At 29.5% G+C, this 18,544-nt stretch overlaps 6 protein-coding genes across 20 annotated transcripts in view; 2 read left to right on the forward strand and 4 right to left on the reverse strand.

Moving 5' to 3' along the window:
- Positions 1-638, forward strand: part of LOC143197135 (furin-like protease 1) — an 84,556-nt gene extending 83,918 nt beyond the window's left edge. For all 3 annotated transcript variants that reach the window (XM_076405337.1, XM_076405339.1, XM_076405338.1), the window contains exon 10: positions 65-638. In XM_076405337.1, coding sequence (XP_076261452.1) covers positions 65-504 — 440 coding nt within the window. In that variant the 3' untranslated portion in view covers positions 505-638. The remainder of the gene's footprint in view (positions 1-64) is intronic.
- Positions 639-959: 321 nt separating this feature from the next.
- On the reverse strand, positions 960-2,129 carry LOC143197143 (uncharacterized). The gene is made up of 4 exons (XM_076405351.1): positions 1,954-2,129; positions 1,658-1,891; positions 1,278-1,443; positions 960-1,154 (listed from the first exon to the last, which is right to left on the reverse strand). Exons 1-4 carry the CDS (start codon positions 2,030-2,032, stop codon positions 1,148-1,150), a joined length of 486 nt encoding a protein of 161 aa, XP_076261466.1. The 5' UTR covers positions 2,033-2,129; the 3' UTR covers positions 960-1,147.
- A 1,049-nt stretch (positions 2,130-3,178) lies between these two features.
- Positions 3,179-4,028, reverse strand: LOC143197142 (BLOC-1-related complex subunit 8 homolog). Its single transcript, XM_076405350.1, has 3 exons — positions 3,868-4,028; positions 3,636-3,813; positions 3,179-3,583 (listed from the first exon to the last, which is right to left on the reverse strand). Exons 1-3 carry the CDS (start codon positions 3,911-3,913, stop codon positions 3,322-3,324), a joined length of 486 nt encoding a protein of 161 aa, XP_076261465.1. The 5' UTR covers positions 3,914-4,028; the 3' UTR covers positions 3,179-3,321.
- Positions 4,029-4,223: 195 nt separating this feature from the next.
- Positions 4,224-6,601, forward strand: LOC143197140 (retinol dehydrogenase 11). 3 transcript variants are annotated; one of them, XM_076405348.1, is made up of 5 exons: positions 4,224-4,288; positions 5,156-5,350; positions 5,448-5,810; positions 5,865-5,987; positions 6,045-6,601. In XM_076405348.1, exons 2-5 carry the CDS (start codon positions 5,233-5,235, stop codon positions 6,380-6,382), a joined length of 942 nt encoding a protein of 313 aa, XP_076261463.1. In that variant the 5' UTR covers positions 4,224-4,288; positions 5,156-5,232; the 3' UTR covers positions 6,383-6,601. The 3 variants fall into 3 exon arrangements, with proteins under 3 accessions (XP_076261463.1, XP_076261461.1, XP_076261462.1); XM_076405346.1 differs by lacking the exon at positions 4,224-4,288 and adding an exon at positions 4,655-4,792; XM_076405347.1 differs by lacking the exon at positions 4,224-4,288 and having other exon boundaries at positions 5,125-5,350.
- LOC143197139 (protein trapped in endoderm-1) lies at positions 6,520-14,207 on the reverse strand. The gene is made up of 5 exons (XM_076405345.1): positions 13,993-14,207; positions 13,289-13,535; positions 9,930-10,032; positions 7,908-8,110; positions 6,520-7,269 (listed from the first exon to the last, which is right to left on the reverse strand). Exons 1-5 carry the CDS (start codon positions 14,084-14,086, stop codon positions 6,888-6,890), a joined length of 1,029 nt encoding a protein of 342 aa, XP_076261460.1. The 5' UTR covers positions 14,087-14,207; the 3' UTR covers positions 6,520-6,887.
- Positions 14,208-15,998: 1,791 nt separating this feature from the next.
- The window catches only part of LOC143197130 (muscle calcium channel subunit alpha-1), a 68,649-nt gene continuing 66,103 nt past the window's right edge, over positions 15,999-18,544 (reverse strand). For all 11 annotated transcript variants that reach the window (XM_076405326.1, XM_076405331.1, XM_076405322.1 and 8 more), the window contains 2 exons: positions 16,904-17,059; positions 15,999-16,849 (listed from right to left, as the gene is read on the reverse strand). In XM_076405326.1, coding sequence (XP_076261441.1) covers positions 16,668-16,849; positions 16,904-17,059 — 338 coding nt within the window. In that variant the 3' untranslated portion in view covers positions 15,999-16,667. The remainder of the gene's footprint in view (positions 16,850-16,903; positions 17,060-18,544) is intronic.

Here is an 18,544-nt window from a genome sequence, read left to right on the forward strand (position 1 = left end):
CGTAAAACTTTTGGGGCTATACCTCATTTAATTAAAATTAATCGAAATTTAATTTGTATTTTAGACTGTTATCCAGATTTTGTTTGGCATAATGGATCATGCTTACTACGTTGTCCAGCGGGATTCTACGATAGTAAAAATGACTTGAACCCTAACGCTGAAAGAACGTCATATTCAATGCCAAACAAATGCATTAAGTGCCATTACACTTGTAAAACGTGTATAGGATCGTTCGATTATCAGTGCACCAATTGTTTTTCTGATGCTGAACTATACAGTTCGACCCAATTCCAGAATTATTGTTATCCGATTCAATTAATATCGGAAATTCACTCGAGAAAGTGGAATATGATATCGATGTTATTATTATTATTTGCATTTATAATAGCTTTAATTTTGATATACCTCTGTTTTTATCTCAGAAATAACACAGAAGGTTATGTTAATATACCCACCGAGGTAGACGAAATCCGGAAGCTGGAGAGCAATATTAATTTTCAATGACTAAAATAAATTTCATCAAGGTACTAAATTAAGTCAGCCTTGACCTGTGATTACACAAGAAATTATTCTTAAAGATTAATTGCATGTATCACGTTTGTATATATTATAATAAATTATTTTAAAGACAGGAAGCGGTGTTTTTTTTATTGTCACCCGAAAGTAGTGATTCACGCATGACTTACGATATTCATTACCTAATTCTTGCATAACGCAAGCTGCTGAAAATTTTATTAAATCAGCTTGTTATTGTTTTGTTTTTTAAACAGGACACTTTAATCGTAACGCTCTAACAAATTGGCATCGATTAAATTGAATCGGCGTAAAAAATCGGAAACTATATATAATTAGTGAAATCTGTAACTGAGGGTATTGTTTGTTTTTTTAATTATACCCATTATGGGGACTTGGGGAAATCCAGGGACACGTTTTGAGTATACGAAAAATTAATACAAATATTTTATAACAAAGTGATTTGGGTTTATTTAAATAATAAATTACATTAAAAAAAATGATGCTTAACAACTTATACATGGATCTAAACCAATATATAGCCTGACGATACAAAAACAAATTTGCATTTCAATCAATCATTTCTCATTATATCCGATTAGGTGTTTTGATAACTATGAGGTTTGACAAGTTTTTAGAAGCTGAAACAATAATTACGTGCTAAATGTCATCAACAGTTTAATGAACTTTGAATGTGATTTTTTTAATAATGAATTTCTGATTTTTTTTGTATAAGAAATATTGTTAAAAGGGCCAATACTTACAATCCACCGCCACCGGCCCCAGCAGATGCTTGGGCATCAGATTCACTGTTGGAAAAGGTAGCTGAGAAAGGACCGAAACCAAAAGTGGCAGATTGAGATTGAGAATGTGCTGATGATTGAGCTTGTCCCCCTCCTAATCCACCGAAACCTCCAGCATTTGCACTTGCTGAAAGTATAAATTGATAAAAAAATAATATGAGTGATTACAAAAGCGTTATTATTATTATTATTATTGAATTAAAATATACTGGTCGGATTTAGATAATTTTTTATTTTATAGAAACAAGACGTTATTTTTAAAAAATCGCAGTGCTTTCTTAGACTTAAATAAAACGTATTACACCTAAACGTTACAATGTTTACATTATTGCTTAACTTACCTTGAGCAGAAGCTTGTGATTCAGAGGCACCACCTCCAAAACCAGGTCCGCCGAAACCAGGACCTCCGAATCCTGGACGTTCATAACCACCAAATCCTGGGCCTCCGAAACCACCTCCGAATCCTGGACCTCCAAAGCCTGGTCCCCCGTAACCTGGACCTCCACCGAAACCACCTCCGAAACCGATTTGTCTAATTTTTTTATGATGCGGATCCGCTGCTCTCACTACTCTAGCTAAATTCGACATAGATAAGGCAATTTATTAATTAAATAACGAAAATATCGAGTTAAATTACCATTTTCCTGAACTATACCAGTTGGGACAGCGAAAATTTCGACACACAAAACTGAAGCGATCACAAATTTTAGCAACATTTTTGGAAATTTTGAATTTCGCACGGGATAATTTAAAACTTAAATGCTATACGATTTTTGAACTTTTAGGGAAAAATAATCGGTTTTTTGTATTAGCTTGTTATATATGATTGCCCCCACCAATGGTTCTGGTGGGCCAGCTGTTCTTGAAAGATTTTGAGATATTCATGAAGGTTGCCCATCTCTGTTCGCACGAAAAAACCAGACTTGTTTGTTGTATTTTCCCATATTTTAGTTATACCCGGCGGAAATAATGGCTAATTATATTACTTTCTCGTTAATTTGAATATTTTATATGACATAAATTAACGTCAATATTTTGCTGATTTTGTATATTAACACCCAATTTGTGACGTAGATCAGTCTAATATTTTGGTTTTTTTAACAATCCCCCAGTTTTAACTTAAAAAGCGATAAATACTTTCGATCTTATTCTATTTCTTGATATATTCAAAAGGACGTTATGTCCTTGTTACGTAAATTGAGATCAAACATTCAAAAATTTAAATAATTATGATGTAAGTTGCGCTTGACATTTTTACTTAAGTGTTCATTAATTTATATAAAAATTAGTCCTCGTTTTCAATTTTTCTATTATTTGTGACACAATTAAGTCTATACAATCACTGAAATGTTAATAAAGCGGACTATTAAGTTCTAATTTACTAATCTTTTTATATTCTCATATTTTTATTATCATTAATCCAGTTAATTAAATAATTAACATACGTTATCTCAATTATTACAATATATTATGAATTGTTTTTGTATATTTATACTATGAATTGTGTAAAGTATTTGTAAATTTATTTTTTTATCTAGTAAATATTTTATAGACATTTTCTATATTTTAAAAATTATGATTGGGCTGTACTTTTTAATTAATAATTTATTAAAAAAGCAAGTTGTAAATCATATGTAAAATAAATTAAATATTTGCATAAAGACGTTAACAAGAAGAAAAAAACAGGATTTTTTTCAACAAATAGATTCCCCACTTTGATTAGTTAATGTTAAATATGAATTACATTTACATTTTTATATTAGCTAAATTACTTAATGGACATTTTATCATGTTTTATTTAGAATTTTAATATTATTTATGTATATATTATTAAAAGGTAATGTTATAGCAAAACAACTATATGTATTGTTATCATGATTTAATATAATTGTTAATAAATAAGCATAAATAAGTTGTATATATAATTTAAGCTGTAAAATAGTAATATATTTGGGTATAGTTAAATAATATTCTTATAAAGTAACATCACATATAATTGTGAAAACTATGAGCTTGCAGAGTGTGTTGCTTTACTCATCATACTCTCAACTTTGTTTGCAGTCTCTCTGACAACATCAGATAGTTCTGGTAGCTCTGGCAAATCAATGGTGATATGAGCTGATAATCTTTTGTACACAGAATTAGAATCAGACTTTTTTCTTCTAGATTCTTCATATTTCAGTTGCTGTTTTAAAAATATAGCATTTTTTAAACTTTCTCCAATGTTGTTAAAACACTCATTAGCATTATTCATGGATTTTAGTGCGCTAAAAGATAATATAATATTTTTTGAGGCTTTTAATTTTACACAGTCCATACCCAACTGCATATTCCATATCGTAACACCTGCCTTGTAACTCAACATGTAACTTATTTACATCAGACCTTCGATCTACCATAGGATTTAACGCTTTGCGAACATGTTCTTGTAATCTATAAAATGCTAGAGATGGTTCATTTGCCACTATATGCATATTCTCTGATATTCTCTCAGTTGCTGAAAAAAATTAGGTTATGACACTTTATCTTTAAATATATTATTTTCACAAACCTTTTCGTACTTTTACTTCTAATTCAGAGTCCGAATTAAACGACATGATTATTGTATATTATGTTTATTATATAAAGTAATTATAACGTCCACATAATTTACTATAAACAAACGTCAAATAGTAGAGTTTATAGTAATTGTAAATAGTACATAAAAATGTAGAGCTAGCGCCACCTACTCATATTTTGTTAAATGAAGTGATTTACACTTCCAGTTTTCTATTTTTACGTAAATTAAATTATAGATGTGTATGAGTGAAATATTATAGATTTATTCGATTTAATATTTTGAATTAATTTTATGTGTTATTATTAGTTTATGTTAAGCAACTTCAGACACTTCAAATTAGTTATTACAACACAGTTATTCTACCACTAACTTTGTTTGGAAAACGCAATTAATTTACTGATCGTCAAGAAAAGTTAGTAAATTTAAGTAAGATTTGACAGTAATCTTAAATATGGTTATTGATATCTTAATTCGAGTCATTTTAATCTAGTGAGATGATGAGGCAAGTAACGTCAGGAGTTTTTTATTTATTATAATCACTAGTATTTATTTCATTGTTTTTTTTAAATTTTATTTGCATTTAAACTTTTACTGACATCTACCCTATAGTTCTAAAGATCCTAAATGTCGCAGTTTTCTGTTTACATATAACAAGTGTATTTTATTTAGATAAGATTAAATTTATAAAAAATAATTATATTCGCATGTCATTTTATTTCATATTGCATTTTTTTGCATTTATTGTTTCTAAATTATATAATTACCATTAATCTGCCATCTGTGATTTCTTATGAATTGAAATTGCAGTATAATTAACATATTTTGATGATATTGCTATTTGTTGAATATCCTGTTTGTTAACTAATTGTGTAGTAGTACTGATTTTGAATTCTGCTATTCTTTCAAAAATTTTAAGGTAAAATAATTAATAAGGGTAGAATAACGGTTATTTTATTTTAATAATTGTTTAAAATATTCTCAATTTAATAATATATCTAATTTATAAAATTCTCTAGCGTGTCCAGCCTTTTTATTTTTGTTATTTCAAGGTTGACAAGTATTATTTTCTTCGTGAGCAATATATATATGGTATTACATTTCTGTATCTATAGAGCTTGTTTTTTGTTTAGTAACGACTTAATTGCTCTTCGTTGTACACATTTTTAATATAATTAAAACGCGTATTTATAGAGTAGACGTTTATTGTATTATATTTAGGGCTGTAATCAATAATTGTTAACGAAGACGAACGATATTTACCGAAGTTCTTGATTTACAGAAAGGAACACGGTACATAACGGTAAATATATACTCGTATACGAGAATTCAAATAACTCCGTACAGTTAGTCGTCGAAATGATTTTTCGTAGTGCAGTATGTACATCCACAGCTCGTCTAGATGGGAAAACTGCCTTAATTACCGGTAGCAACACCGGTATCGGTAAAGTGGCAGTCAAAGATTTTTTCGAAAGAGGTAAATTTTTATTTCAAAAGCCATTTTTATTGTTTTCATGACATATTCATTTTATCTTATCGTGTAAGTGGAATTTTATCATATTTTTATTTTCTAGGAGCCAGGGTCATCATGGCCTGCAGGAATGAAGACAAAGCAAAAGTTGCCGCTGATGACATTAAAACTTCATGTCAGACTAAAGAAAATACAGGAGAAATTCTAATTGAAAGATTGGATTTAGGTAGTTTGGAATCGATACGAAATTGTGCTCAAAAATTGTTAGAAAGAGAACCCAAGATAGATTTGTTGGTCAATAATGCAGGCGTAATGATGTGTCCAGAAGGAAAAACAGAAGACGGTTTTGAAACTCAATTAGGCACAAATTATTTAGGGCATTTTCTTTTAACACTTTTACTTTTACCGAAAATTCGTCAAAGCAGTGCCGCTAGAATCGTAAACGTTTCTTCAGTAGCACATGAAAGTAAATTGGTTTATAATTAATTAAAAGTTTGTTAAATTAACTTATATATTTCAGGAGGTAGTATTGATTTTGATGACCTAAATTCTCAAAAGAAGCCTTATAGTGCCTATGCAGCTTATACTCAAAGCAAACTAGCTAATGTATTGTTTACAAAGGAGCTAGATAGACGTCTTAAAGGTATTTTTAATATGAACGCCCGTCAATAAATAATTATAAATAAATTCGATATTTTAGAATCGAAAATCGATAATATTAACGTCTATTCACTTCATCCAGGCGTGATTAAAACTGAACTAGGGCGACATCTACAGGAAACGTACGGTTCTGCTTTAATGTTTGTTTGGCGCCTTTTCAGCTGGGCCATCAAAACTCCAGAACAAGGAGCCCAAACCACAATTTACTGTTCTGTCGATGAAAAATGCGCCAACGAATCCGGATTGTACTATTCAGATTGTGCGGTCAAAACACCATCGAAAGCCGCACAAAATAGCGAGGATGCTGAAAAATTGTGGGTAGAAAGTTTAAAGCTCGTTGGTTTACCCGACAATTATAATCCTTTTGAACAACAATAATAAAAAATTCGTTTTAAGACAAAATAACAATCACAACTATATTATCAAGTCGTCCTTGACTTATTTATATTTAAGAAAACACTGTTATGTATATTAAAATACATATAAGGAGTTGTTAAAAGAATAATATAATATAGTTTTATATTTTTTTCTTTTTATTTAGATATATAAAAATATTTACAATATATACTAAAATACAAATTTTTTGGCATTTATTAAGCTGTTTCTTTTTAAACATTTTATAAATGAACTATTATTCAGAGTCAGTATAATATCTAATTTTTGGCGTACCTTTTTCTTAATCAGTCTTTTTTTATTTGGTTAAATTAGGAATGTAGAGATATAAAAATAAATATTTTTTGACTTAGAATAATTAAGCACACTACAAAAATTAAACATTCATTCTGATTTGGTCCGAAATATTCACGGATATTTTATCACTAAATTAATATAAGGATTGATATTTATGGCACACGAGAAAAACTAAAAGAATATCGATTTTATTTTACCCATCTATAGCGCTACTGCTTTCTTTCGGTCTAAAACTAACGCTTTGGTTCTTTTCATATTTCGATCGTAATGAATTATTCGAGTGCCTTGAATCCGAGAAGGCCATGCTTGATTTGACGGTGCGTAATAATTTTTTATAAGCAGATCTATATTGTCTATTGCTGGCTGCATATATAAAGGGGTTTACCACGCTTGACGCCCAAGCTGATATTGAAGCCAACACGTGAAACACTGGGTATCGAATACTGTCATCGAAAACGTTAACTAACATCAAAGGCAAAAAACAAAACAGAAAACATAAAAAAATCAATGCCATTAATTTGGTGAGTCTATTGTCGTCTTTTTCTCTTTTTGCCGTTCGGGCGTCAGCTATTGGCCTGTAACAGAATAAGGAAATATTAAAATACTTGTGACGTCTCCCAAAAAATCTCGGAAAAAATTAAACAAATAATCATTTTTCTAGCTTACGTTTGTTATTAAGAATGTACTTATATTTGAGATATAAATAGATGCATGCCAGTTCCCTAATTACAGCAAGTGTTTTAATACAATGATTCCTGGTACACTCATGATGAAAACCATAGAGCTTATTTATTTTTTCTATTAAAATAATTGCTGCTGTGACACAGAGTAACCAATTGATTCATACAAGTTTAAGAACATTCTTGAAAACTAAATAATAACAACGAACAAATATACAACCAGTTTTTTTTAAATAATATATTATGTCTTATTATAAATCTTTTTATAATAAAAAAAATTAAAAGTTCTAAAAATATAATTCAACATTTTTTTAATTAATAATTTTAAAAGTCACAATAAAAATTGTTTATGTTTAACTATGAACATCAAGAACTATATATATGTAATAACTATAGTATTTACCAAGACTATAAACTATATGGGTGGCCTTGTAGTTATTATACATCAAATATATTACTACCCAAATATGTAATGTTTTTTATGACTGTGATTTTTTTATTAATTTTTTCCCGAACAATCACTTTATACTTACTGATGCGATCTGAGTTTTCTTTTTGATTTGCGAACGCTACAGTAAATGCACGAGTAAGCCAATATTATTACTATACAGGGAAGGGCAAATCCGACTAAAAATATTATCTTCTTGGGCGATTTACCCTCTTTCTCTAGTATAGTACAGGAGAATGTGGAGGGATCTAAACCTAATTGTCCCCAAGCTCCGGTTAAGGGGGGTAACTGAAATAAATCGATAAAATGATTAATGATTAACAATACATTTTATGTTTGATGCACAGTTTTCGATATACCCCTGTACGTAATACAAATAAAATATAATTTAAGCTAAATATAGTTATTGTTTGGCTTGGGCAATATCTCTAGCATTATTTTAAGACCTGGAGGGTTGCCAGATACACCACACCCCAATATTCATTTATTTTTGACAGGTGGCATATACCAAAAAAAGTTACTTTTTGAAAAGTGTATACCTTTGTGTTTTTTTTAGTGAAATGTATCGTAAATATTATTACAGAATGTACACAAAGAGATTAATATCTATAAGGTGATTAATAACTAATTTAGTAATATGTATTAGAAACTTGCATGAATTCTGATCATTTTTTACTTTTTATTCAGAAAAAAATTTACTAACAAAAATTGGTGCAATATATATTAATTAAAATATTTCCTATCAATTTCTAAAAGTTTTTATCGTCTTTCTGGCAACATAACGATACCATGTCAGAAATAAAAAATATCTGATGAACTTCCATACGCTGAATAATTCAATAACAATAAATGGAAAAGTGTTATTTTATGTCGACAAATGTAAAAACCATCGAATTTAATAGTTAGGTTAGGTTGTTATAGAGTTGTTTACATTGATTTTTCGAATAGTAATCAATATATATCGCTGATTAAAATAAGTAGTGGCTAATTCTGGAGAATCCCAACGCATATTTGGTAAACTTCGGTGTTTCTGTCTGATTTTGAGAGGTTACCATTTACAAGCAATCGAGAGGTAGAATCCAACGTACTACAACAGCCAATTTGGATATTACCCTAGCACTGGTACGGACTATTTGTTCTTGTACTGTTCATATTTTGATTATAAATGGTAGGCAGTAATGGATAAATCATCGATTTATGAATATTGCCAAAAAAATCTATTATAAAACTTTCAATCTGAACAGACTGAAAGTACAAGTACAGATAAATATGACTCGTCCTTTATATCAGTACATCTCCTCAAAATCATATCCCGTTGATCATATAGTCAATCCACAGCATCCAAACTGAACAAGAAACATTGAAGTTTGTCTCGTTTGAAGATTTTTAAGGTTGGGGCTTCCTATTTTGGTAAAAATATTACTACTTCTACATTTGAGCGTAATCGATCAGGAATTCATAATAGTGTATCAAACAGTGAGAGGTGAGAGTTAAAAATATTTTATGTTAATCATAATAAATGAAGGATAATATGAAATGTTAAAAAATATAGCCATGAATGTATACTACATACAGGCTTGAATATCGATTTGAATTACATTCAAGAACATTTACTTTATCAAAACATTTTAACTTGGTCCTCAACAATAATATTACATTCTATATTAGGTGAACTTGTAAATACAAGATAATTTAATTTATTTATATTAAATCTTCAAATATACGTATAAATTTCAACAACTGGCAACGTTGCAAATTCAAATCCTTGTGCGCATTCGGAGGTTCTCTTCTATTAAATTATAACAAGCATCTAATACACTAACTAAATAATTCAAATATAAAAAAAAGCGGTGAACACTATTTAAAAAAGAATTTTGGTTTGGTTTAAAAAATTATATGATTTACGAGCAATTCTCGATAATAATCCAACAATTTTATGTTATAGTCTCGTATAGATCGTCCATGGCGCGTTATTCGATCTCGAGACTTACACAACCCTCTACATAAAAATCCCTATTCGATGACAAATAAATATTGGGGTGGAACCAACTGCATCCCCTTAATAGATCGATGAATCAAATTCCGCAAATAATAGGAAATGACTTACCATTATCAGGAAGGCCGTACCCCAGGTACAGAGCAGCTGCATACATATGGATATCTTCGAGTACAGTTTACTGTAATACTCGTAGCAAGAGATCAGAATGTACCTAGAACCCAAATGTAAATAAATGGGTAGCTATAAATCCTTTTATATCCGTCTATTGTGGTTTTCGTGGGTAATTTTACTCTATGGCGGTCTTTATGTGTGTCAGATATAAAGTTGTTTAAACAAAGCCTAACAGGTTTAATAATAGTCATAAAACAGTGATAAAATAACAATAGGTACAACTATAATTTTTTAGTAAAATCGCTTTTATATAATGTGCAATATTGATTTCTCTATGTGGAACATTTTTATGATACTTATTGCAAATAATAAACGGTAATTTACCGAGAAATTAACAAATTACATGCTTGAGTCATAAGGTGGGGCAACAATTACTAAAATTAAACCGAGCCATGAAATAATACTCAATTAAAACAGATAACAATAATTGATTTTTCTCACTATATCAACAAGATGACCGCACAATATACATTTATCATTTGTTTAGACAATATTGGGTTGTCCGAACATCTTTCATTCATAGTTAAATATTAGAACAATATTATTTAAGAGACGTGCTTATGGGCGAGAGAAGTTGTAAGTTTATTTCTTTCTCTGTAGAATGAGTCACAAAGTTAAAACTGCGGGCACATTACTTACTCTTCGTTTTACTAATGTGATTCATTTTACTATTTGACATTTGACATATCGCCTATGATCTGAATTAATTGAACCAACTAACTACTGTGGCTAGACTTATATTACAATTATGTTAATATTATTATTCTCTCTTCCATATATATATATATATATATATATATATATATATATATATATATATATATATATATATATATATATATAGACCTCATAATTATTTTCCTAAATTGTTTGTAATTAAAATAAATAAAATCATATTAGTATAAAAAGGGTTTCCGAATAAAGCTAAAAATACATTTACTTTCTTGTTAGTGTTAAAAAAGACTTCTTTTTTGTTATAATAAAAACGATAATAAATCTCCATAAAATAAGAAAGTAGTAAATTAAAATAGGGTAAAATCTTATTTTGGGACTGTTAAAAATAGTTAGTTGATATCTGAATCTAAAACATTCTGAGGAAAGTCATTATGAAGAAGAATAAATCATTAAATAAAAAGGAACATGGCCTGAAAACAGATCATATATTCAGATAGGTTTTAAAAATAGACGTTGTTCTTAATTTATTGTAATGAGTTAATAAAGATAAAGTCGATATATTGACGGTTGTCAGACAGGTGCAAAATAATAACAAAAAAACTTTATTTCTCTTGTGTTAAAAATAGTTAATTGATATTTGAAATCATGGCATTTCTAAGAAAGTCGTAAATTATCATAATCCCTGTAAAAATGGGAAACTTAAATAAATAACCGACTACTAAATCCCTTAAATCGTTGATGAAAGAAGTTTTTTTTCGGAAATAAATCGAGTGCATTTTATACCTCCTAATTTTTTTAAATCTATTTTTCAGCATTTCAAGTAAATGTAAAAAAAACATTAGGAAACTGTAAAAACGTATTTTTTGATATGTATAAAATAGTTATTGGCTGTTTAAAAATGAAAAAAAGCCGGCTTGGTGGCGCAGTAGTAAAGGCGATAGGACGGTCCTCCTACTGTTGCGATAGTCGCGGGTTCGAATCCGGCTGAGGGCATGGTCGTAAATTTATGTTTGTGATTGTTTAAAATTTGTAATTGTCCTAGGCAATAGTGTAAAATCCGACAAAGAAAAAGATACCAGTCACGCCAGTAACCAGGCTGGGTAAGACCGGATGTCTTCTGGGATGATGATTTCTAAAGTTGGTCACTCGCCTGTCGGTAGGCTTAATGCTTAGGACCGTGGTTCGGAGCCCACGTTAAACTGTAGGTCCAGTCCACATAAACCCATAGTTGGTAAAAGGAGACTTTAAAATATATTAAAAAAAAAATGAAAAAATGAAAAACTTCAAATAAATATCCGGTAAATTATAAGAAAAAAACAATGGTCAGTGATAAAATCGATTTATTTATTTTACTTGGTTGTAATTATATAGTATATAACGGTACATTTTTTATTATGACTAAAATGTATAAAAATTAATTTTGAGATAATATGGAATCTTATTATAGTATCTGTTGTTATTTCATTATATATGAAGTTTGAAAAAATAAGATATATTTTAGTTAAGAAACTATAAAAGGTATAAAACGTTATTTTGGTTGCGTGTTAAAAATAGTGAGTTGAAATGTGACACTGGATTTATATATCTGGTATGTTCGTTAACATGCCTTTAAGTATCTAAATAAGTAGTGAAAAGAACGAAAAATAATTATGCTGATTTATTTTGTCGAGATGAAAGAGAGCGGGATTTTTTTTTGGATTGTTGAAAAGTGGATCTGTTTCAGTAGGAACGTTACGAGGCGTTTCCTTTCTTAATATAATACGTATGTTGTTTGATCGCCGTACAACGTTTAATTGATTCAAAGGGCCAATGCCCTAGCAATTTTCGTATAAAGAGATTTTTACATGCTTATATTAAACCTATTTATAAATAGCAGTTCTAGAGTGCGCAGCGAAATATATTTTATCGAATCGACAACAGTTTTCTTCTTATAGATTAATTCACATTATCTTTCATGTTGAATATAAAAATAACCAGCGCACAAACGAGGTTAAATGTCACACTAATAAAGCATCATCTTTCATTCCGCTTTATAGTCTTTTTGGTTTTCATTTTATTTTTGATTAATAAAATTGTATTTTTGACCTACAAAGGATTGTTGTTGCCGGAAGTTTCCCAAGCTTTTCAACAGTAACTTATAAAAAAAACCAGTCATAATGCAGCTTGAGAAAAAAAACACTACTCGAGTCAAGAGCCTCTGGATATTACTTTAGGTAATTTTATCCAGAAACATATGCTCGGGCAATTTAAAACTGACATTTCAATCAGACAACATGATTATACTTATATAAATATAAATAAACCGTCTTTATAGCATAGAAAGGTTCTATGACGTGTTACGTATACGGATTGTCAGACAAATAGACAACTTCGGTAGTTTTCTTTGACATTGCATTTTGGTTACAGCTTCGAAATAAAAATAAAACTAAACTAAACCGGAGAATAAATAAATATAATGATGAATAAAGTTTCTTTTAAGCCAGATAAAATTAATTAAGGAAATTTAAGTACGCTACAAAGGTTAATTAATAATTGTTTTTTAACCAGTATTAATTCGTGTGACATTGTTGTTCCGAAAAAATTCTATTTATTACCGTTTTATTTTTAGGAAAAATACATACCTATTGAGGGTGATGGCAACCATATTGAGTACGGAAACTGCTACATTTCCGTAAAAGAAAACCGGGAATAGTTTACAAAGGGCATCTCCCAATATCCATTTCTCGTAAATATATCTCGCTGCCGTCAATGGAAGATTTACGGTACAGAAAAGTAAATCCGATATACAGAGCGATAAGACAAATGCGGTTGTCGCATGATTTCGTAGCTTGGGACATCGAATCAGAGCCAATACAGTCACCAAATTACCTGAAAAAACGGAATATTTCTTTGTTTACTATATTATCAAAAGAAATCGCTTGAATTCTTTAATATTCTTATATTTATAGTATAGGACAAATATAATTTACTAAACAATATTTTTTGAGTTAAAAAAGTTAACTGCGATTTACATTTAATCTTACTGTATATCACCATATAGTGATAGTGATAAAACACTGGAGGTCTTGTTATGTTAAACTATAAAAAACAAAAAGAACGTATTTATTTATCATTCTTTATTTTAAATAGATAAATATATTTAGTTGTTTATCCAAAGATTTACATATTTTTCGATTATCCGATGAATAATTTATTTTTTAATGATTTTAATATAATATATTTAAAAAAAACAACACGTATTTCTGTGTTTATGTGGTGTTATATCAATTAATGATATACAGTTTAATAACGCGTATATTTATTGACAAATTTTAAATAAACTCACCTAGTATACCTAATATACAAAAAACTACGGCACAACTAGCGGCAAATATCGTTGCTTCTCTAGGATATCTGACATATTTCGATCCATCATCCATCGTTTAAATTCGAACACTTTATTCCGAGTACAAACATCAAACTTCGAAATCTCATAACAATGTTAAAAGAAGCGCAAAATCGAACAAACAACCACAACAACGTTCATAAATGATTTGCACTGCTCACAGATCTTCATTCTATCCATCCATGTGCGCTGAAAGAGTGGGGGAAATAGGTATATTCGACATGCGCCCGCTTAACTTGTTTTTACAAGAATGACCCTTTTTTATAATAGTTTGTTTATATTTTGTCGAGAGTAGTCATTATTCTGACCATCCTAAGTTAAGATGTTTTCAATATTAATTATTTACATACAAAACTTAAATTAAATACCATATATGTATTTTTTTATTTGCGAATAATGTCCCTTTTTTTTCGTCATAGGAAAATAGTTTTTTTTTCATATTTATGTTTCAATATTTAGTTTCGACTTTTGTTAATATTTGACCACTGTAGAGATGGGTTTATTTTAATTTTTAGATTATTTCGTTGATAATGGAATATTGGCTCGTGACCTTTCTGTGTAATCCAGGTAAGTTAGTTGAGAAGCCTCTTTACACATTTCTTTTGAAAGCACTATTAGTCAGGTAAAAATGGTATAAAAATGAATAAATAGTTTAACAACCGGTTAAAAATATATAAAATGTTTAAGCGCCAATAAAAATATTTTTATACCTCAAGTATTCATAACCATTTTTATACCAGGTAGTATCAGAATTAAGTTATATAATTTTGGGTACGGCTGTATAAATTTGTTCATTTTAAAACTAACAATTACTGTGATAAAATAATTAAGAACAGTTGAATAACGTTAACAGTTATTTTTATTAACAATTATTACTTATGTCGAGTTGTATTAATGTTAGAACTAATTTGATAAAAAATACGCAATATTACGGTTGGAGACATAATATTGTAAATATTTTTTGCGGGTTTTCAACGAGAACGGATATTGGAATGACACAAGCAAACTTATGCCGTACTATAATTTTTAGATGAATGCTTAAACAATGGCCATTGCCATAGTTTGCTCGATTTCTTGAACTTTCGTTTCGAACTATTCGTTAATGATGAGAATAATGAAGAATCTAGAAGAATCTTCACAAATGTTTGAAAAACTAGCATTGATCGTTAAGGAAGGTAATGTTAAGCATTTAGTGGCAAAAGAATTGTTTATCATGATTTGTCCAAACCTGAACAAACCATTAATTCAATCCTCTACTATCAAGAAACAAATAATTTAAAAAAAATGATCAGAATTGGTCAATAAGAAAGGTGTTGTTTTCCATCATAATAATGCTAACACACACCATATATTTAGTGACTCGGTATAAATCCAAAGTGATTGGCTGGGAAAATTTGAAGCATCCACCTTTCAGTCCGGAACTTGCTCCAACCGATTAACATTTGTTTAAAACTTTGCAAATTTTTTAATGGTGTAGAGGTAGATAAAAAAAGAGGCCTGTGAAGAATATTTGATTTAGATTTTTACCAAAAAAAAATTACAGTGACAGAATTATGGAATTACCAGAAAACTGATAAAAGTTCATCGATCAAAACTATGGTGGATATGAATTTATTGGACTTTAATATTCATCTTTATTCATTGTTAACTGTTTTTTTCTCAGGAATTTGTATATCTAGCTAGTTCAACAAGTTGCAGTCATTATATGGGTTCTTTGTTTTTCTCAATTTGGAAATGATTCATCAATAAAGTTGTTTCTGTATCTCAACAAAAATGATACCAGCACCTTCTTGGTGAATTTGGTGTGGTATCATAAAGATTAATATAGTTTCATAGATTTTAGTTACTGGGAAACTATTATTTATACCCTACGGTGTAAAAATGTATAAAAGTAATTAGTAAATATGATTTTGAATTTCTTCCTCAATAATAAATAAAAATACCCATTTATTTATACTTTGTTTACTAATTAAAAATATTTATAATATATCTTTAACTTAGTAATTATAATTTATTATGTACAACAATAAATCGCAAGACAAATAATGAACAATGACTTTATTTGATCCAACGGATTTGCTTACCATTTGTGCGTATGAACAAATGAACAAAATAAATTAAAATTGTATACATTTATACATCATTATTATGAAATAAAAGTACCATCATCATTTTTAAATATTACCTATTTTGACACAATCGATATTACAAAAATTAAAATGACAGTTCCTAAAGTTTTCACACCCTGTACATGAGTTTTATATCAAATTGTCGTAAAAGTGTCATCTCATCTTTTGAAAATATCGCAGCTACACGTTATATTCAATTATTAGTTTATTAAAATGAAATAACTTGTAACAATCGAAAAGGGTATTGATTTAAAGTGAGTGAAAGGAATGGGGGATGGGGATGTTTTCATATATAATACGTGATATTTTCAAAAGAGGAAATATGATTTTTATTTTGGCCATTTTCATAATTTTGGGGAAACAATCCATAAAATAAAAAGTCCGGAGATTATAAAACTACACATTATTAATAATTTTTAGTCTTCCTTGGACCAGAAGAAATAATTAGGCACTTGGTAGAGTGGCGTTAAGGTGTTAGAGGGGGTGCTATAACTGCTGGTTGGGTATGGGGCATTCAATGGGGCTAGATTGTCCACCGCGATTTCTTAGTTGACGTTCTTGTTGAAGAAGTTGATGAGCAGCCCGGTCCATTTCTTCTTGGGTCATGTCTAAAGCTTCTTGCATCTCTTTTGACGTGTTCCGAACGAATTCTGGATCGCAATATTTACCTACAAACAATCATCTCTTATTTGTCCTAATGAAACAGTAAGAACATTCCTTACCTAAGCCCTGTTCGGCTAATATTCGACCTACCAAACTTTCAGCTGATCCCACTACCTCGAACGATGCAGGCCTACGTTCAGCAGGGCTTCCTGGCAAAGAATGAGTCAATCTTTCATTTGCTACATGTCCATTCAATTCTCCTGGCGACGCAGGAACTGTAAAAAGAAATCCCGGTTGATAATGGCTTAATCGTTATCAGATTATCATTAATCAGTACAAGAATTGTTCAATACGTTAAGACTTTTGTGTATCTATGTTCTACTGCCGCTTGCATCAAAGTTATAAAGAACAAAAACTATAATGAAATTAAGACATTATTTTCTGATAAGCTCTACGATTAGTTACAATTATATTAATTGAACAATCCTCTAAACACATTTTATTACATGATTTTTTAGTGATTTTTAATCTACATGTCGTGAAAAAATAACCGAAAAAATATTCGCTGGCAATAGGCGTCAAGCTACATCTAATAGCCGGTGGGTTAAGACTTCTACCAGTAAAATTAATTGTCAAATCAGCAACAAAAAAACTTTGGTTAGTTGTAGGTATGCAACTTCAACTACTTACTGATGGCGTACGGTGCCGTCAAAATAAGACAACTTTTATATGGTTTCGGTCCTAGCCTTCAAAGCAATAGCAGGAGAAAAACAGAACATGCGAGATATATCCACAGAAATCCTTTTAAAAGACTGCCGTGGATCTTAGCATTTATGCATGCATTTACTAGCAGAAGGGATGATATCAAGACGGGGTACACAGATACTAGTGGTTACCTTTATATTTTATTAATTTACTTATTAATATTTATTGGTATTATCTAAAAAGTTCCCTGGATATTGACCAAATGCCATTCCGACATTTTCGTTAATTAAAACAAGTGCATGGTGACACGAGATGTTTTAGTAAACATTTTCATCGCATTTTTAAAATTGCAAAATCAATTGAAATTTATACTTGTTTTATTTTTAATTCGAAACTCTATCATTTTAGGAAATATTCTTTTATTTAAATACGTGATGAAAATAACAATAAAATTGGGTTTAATGTTGCTTTAAAAATACGAGAACTGTAAGATTTACTGAAGAAGATCCAATGGGTAGTTGATTTATTTTTAGATCAAGCTCAATTTAGTATCAATGAGAATAAAAGGTGAAAAAGGTTTACAGTCATAAGTGATTAAATAAAATCAAGTTTGGTTTCATATAAGTTTGATGAAAATAACAAAGAAATTATGATAAAATCGGGTTTATAGTTGACTTAAAAGATTTATTGAAGCAGATTCAACGCATACTTGATTTATTTTCAAATCAGATTCAGTATCGTATCAAGAGGAATAAAAGGCAAAAGTTCTTTCAAGTGGAATCAAGTATGGTATCAAGATACGTATGATGAAAATACAATAAAATAGATATAAATAAATAACATATAAATATATATTTTATATAAGTGATCAAACAGAACCAAGTTTGGTGTGATATACGTGTGATGAAAATAACGAATAAATAATAATAAAATCAGATTTAGAGTTGATTTCAAAGATTTATTGAGGCAGGCTCAATGCATACTTGATTTATTTTCAAATCAGATTCAGTATCGTATCAAGAGGAAAAAAGGCAAAAGATTTTTCAAGTGGAATC

Source organism: Rhynchophorus ferrugineus, unplaced genomic scaffold, assembly GCF_030347505.1.
Source record: "Rhynchophorus ferrugineus isolate W39M unplaced genomic scaffold, kcgeb_rfMv2 rfM5, whole genome shotgun sequence".
Lineage (NCBI taxonomy): Eukaryota > Metazoa > Arthropoda > Insecta > Coleoptera > Curculionidae > Rhynchophorus > Rhynchophorus ferrugineus.

Bases quoted from the DNA above. Each gene is read 5' to 3' on its own strand.
- LOC143197143 (XM_076405351.1), bottom strand. From the start codon at position 2,032: ATGTTGCTAAAATTTGTGATCGCTTCAGTTTTGTGTGTCGAAATTTTC. The intron at 1,892-1,953 runs GTAATTTAACTC...TGTCGAATTTAG, and splicing joins TGGTATAGTTCAGGAAAATG to CTAGAGTAGTGAGAGCAGCG. The intron at 1,444-1,657 runs GTAAGTTAAGCA...TTATACTTTCAG, and splicing joins ATCACAAGCTTCTGCTCAAG to CAAGTGCAAATGCTGGAGGT.
- LOC143197142 (XM_076405350.1), bottom strand. From the start codon at position 3,913: ATGTCGTTTAATTCGGACTCTGAATTAGAAGTAAAAGTACGAAAAG. The intron at 3,814-3,867 runs GTTTGTGAAAAT...AATTTTTTTCAG, and splicing joins AGAAGTAAAAGTACGAAAAG to CAACTGAGAGAATATCAGAG. The intron at 3,584-3,635 runs GTATGGACTGTG...ATTATCTTTTAG, and splicing joins GATATGGAATATGCAGTTGG to CGCACTAAAATCCATGAATA.
- LOC143197140 (XM_076405348.1), top strand. From the start codon at position 5,233: ATGATTTTTCGTAGTGCAGTATGTACATCCACAGCTCGTCTAGATGGG. The intron at 5,351-5,447 runs GTAAATTTTTAT...TTTATTTTCTAG, and splicing joins CAAAGATTTTTTCGAAAGAG to GAGCCAGGGTCATCATGGCC. The intron at 5,811-5,864 runs GTAAATTGGTTT...TATATATTTCAG, and splicing joins TTCTTCAGTAGCACATGAAA to GAGGTAGTATTGATTTTGAT.
- LOC143197139 (XM_076405345.1), bottom strand. From the start codon at position 14,086: ATGGATGATGGATCGAAATATGTCAGATATCCTAGAGAAGCAACGATA. The intron at 13,536-13,992 runs GTGAGTTTATTT...CCGTTTTTTCAG, and splicing joins TTGTATATTAGGTATACTAG to GTAATTTGGTGACTGTATTG. The intron at 10,033-13,288 runs GTATGTATTTTT...TTTGGGTTCTAG, and splicing joins GTTGCCATCACCCTCAATAG to GTACATTCTGATCTCTTGCT.